Source organism: Alexandromys fortis, unplaced genomic scaffold (genome assembly GCF_014885135.2).
Source record: "Alexandromys fortis isolate MF-2015 unplaced genomic scaffold, M_Fortis_MF-2015_v1.1 scaffold_51, whole genome shotgun sequence".
Lineage (NCBI taxonomy): Eukaryota > Metazoa > Chordata > Mammalia > Rodentia > Cricetidae > Alexandromys > Alexandromys fortis.
The window spans coordinates 4,614,042-4,616,707 of record NW_026067925.1 but is presented as its reverse complement, the minus strand read 5'-3'; the positions used below and the strand labels follow the sequence as shown (position 1 = coordinate 4,616,707).

Genomic DNA, 2,666 nt, shown 5'->3' with positions numbered 1-2,666 from the left:
TCTTGCCCTAAGGAGAGGTCCAGAGAGCTTCATGACAGACATGCTCCATTCCATCACTCAGGGGGCAAATAGAGACCAGCCTTGGTGGAAGGTGGCCTTCTGGGGTCTTGCAGTGATAGCAAAGGTAGCCGAGCTCAGGAAAAGCAATAGTAACCTAGTATTATTTTCTTAATTCCATTCATCCCTTGGCTGCCACTGCCAGGAGATGGAAAAGAGCTGTCTTCTGTCACAACACAGATTCTTCATTTTGAAACATGGATTTTTGTCATTTCTTCTCTGTGGTTTTGGTTTTCGGAAAGCAGAGCAAATGCTGGAGTTGTAACATGTGCCCTGGGAGATGCTGAAAAGTAGTGTGGACCCGAGGGGCGTCCTCGAGACTGCGCCTCATCAAAGACAGTGTGGCTCATTCACCCGAAGATGGCTAGTCTCAAACATTTGCCTTGTTATTTCTACAAGCAAACTCTGAGACAATCCTTTATTCTGTATACAAATCTGTATTTCTCCAATCTCTTATTCCCTACTTGTGACATAAAAATCTGTTTCTTCCCTTTATACAGTAGGTTTGATCAGGTTTTGAAAAATGTCTCACAAAAGTTGTTATACTGCAAGAATGAACTGTTTCCCTGAAGGAGAAAGGAGGCTTTTGTTTTGTTTTTGTTTATGTTTTAGGATAGTCTGACCAGAGGCTTTACATTGTAGGAACAAGGTGGGTCTCAGTACTTCATGCTTTTGACAAGTCTTATAGTCCAACCATGTGTCTGCCTACTGCAAACTAAACTTCTCTTCCCTAGAGTGTGGGCCCATCAACAGTTACCACTTGATCTGTACCCAGACTTCAGGCTTCCAGGCTCCTCAAGGGGAGGTAAAAGTGTAGCTCATGAGAAGGGGGGCTGTACTATTAAAGAGCTTACTGGTTTGCTAATTCATTCAAGCGGAAGTCTGGGGACTATGTGTCAGAATAAATTTTAAGAGTGTGGGATAATGGTGGATGGAATATAAAATTAGATCAGGCTTAGCTTATCAATACTGGTCCACTGGGTGGAAATTCTAAATTCAACATGGAAGCTCACACAGTTTAAAAAGGCATCAAAGCTTTGTTTGTTTGGTTGGTTTGTCAGAAGGGAAGGAGGCAGGGATGTCTGGTATCCCTTGGGTGAAAGATGAGGAAGAGAGCTCAGGGCTCAGGGAAACACGGTAACTCTGTAATAACTGTCCTGAAAATACCATCTTTTTTAAATAAATGTATTTAATAAATTTAACAACAATTCCATCTTTCTTTTCTCCCCAGAGCAGCTAAAACTAACTAAAAGGGGGCATATAGCCTGGGGTCAGGGCAGTGAGCGCTTATAATCATAGTCTTCTTCATCCTCTGCGTCAGGTGCTGAGGGGCCAGGGGGCGCTGGGGGCAAAGGCAGAGGAGAGGTGAAGGGCATGAAGGGGGTTGGAGGGCTCTGAAAGTGGGCAGGGGGGTGACTGGCTTGAGGCGGAGGCTGTGATGCCTCTTCTTCTCCATCAGTGTCTGTATCCTCAGACTCATCCTCCTGTTCCGAGTCTGTCCCAGACAGCTTCTTGTCTTTGCCTTTGCTTCCAGTGCCTCCGTTCTTCCTGCCACTGCTGCCTGGTTTCCGGCCCCTTCGAGGACCCTTGTACCCATCCATGTGGTTGTCTTCCCCATCTCCCTGCATGTCGGGCACGGATGCCACCAAGTCTTTCAAGAAGTCAAACTGCTGCTCCAGCTCAATGCACTGTTTCAGGTGGGACGTGGTCATGGTTTTGGCATTTCGAGACTGGGTCACCTGGCAAGCCTTCTTCAACAAGGACTCCAGGAAGAGCTCGAGCGCCCGGGAGATGATGACAGGCACAGCTGCCGCCACCTTCCCCATCTCTTCGTGATCTTCTTGATCCGCGCCGCCCGCAGCCTCCCGGCTCCGGGCCTGTTCGCCGCTGGCCCGCCGCGGTTCCCCCCGGGTCCCTCTGAAAATACCATCTTGTTAGTGGCATTTAGCTTTTTTTGGAATGGAACTGGTCCCTGGTTAGATTTCTAGGACAAACCAGGCTTAGTGACATGTTCCTGATGCTCTAGGCACTCAGGAAGCACACGCTAGATTATAAAGTTAAGGTCAATCTGGACTGTAGAATGACTTCAAGGCCAGCCTCATAAGTTAGCAAGAACTTTCTCAATGGATAAGAAAGTAAATAAATAATAAAAATAATTTTTAAAGGCTGGAGATATAACTCTATTTACTTAGCACATGGGAAGCCCCAGGTTTAATCTTTAGTATAACTATCAAAAACAAAACCCCAAAACTCAGTGTGTGTGTTGTGTTCTAGGACAGGGCCAGCCTGACTGGAGTTAATGCAAGGAGAAGAAAATGAAGACAAAGTTACATCGCTTGTCTATCTAAAGAGTTCCTAAGATCTACTCCAGGAACCCTCCCTTCCCCTCCAAAAATCCAATCAATAAATAGGCAACTGGATTGAGCAGAAATTTCTCAAAAGAACAGGATGAGTGTGGTGGTTGGTGGTGCACACCTGTAGCCTGAGCATCAGCAGCAGGATAATCAGAAGGTCAAGGCCCATTTTGCTACACAAATAATTCAAGGCCAGCCTGGGCTACAAAAGCTCCTGCAAGAAACACACACACACACACACACACACACACACAC

General features: G+C 46.3%; 1 protein-coding gene across 1 annotated transcript in view; it reads right to left on the bottom strand.

Annotated features, from left to right (window-relative positions):
- Window positions 1-1,246: 1,246 nt before the first annotated feature.
- Window positions 1,247-2,666, bottom strand: part of LOC126502047 (dr1-associated corepressor-like) — a 9,000-nt gene continuing 7,580 nt past the window's right edge. Inside the window, exon 4 of the mRNA XM_050142805.1 lies at window positions 1,247-1,974. Within this exon, the coding sequence (XP_049998762.1) occupies window positions 1,329-1,974 (646 nt within the window). The 3' untranslated portion in view covers window positions 1,247-1,328. The remainder of the gene's footprint in view (window positions 1,975-2,666) is intronic.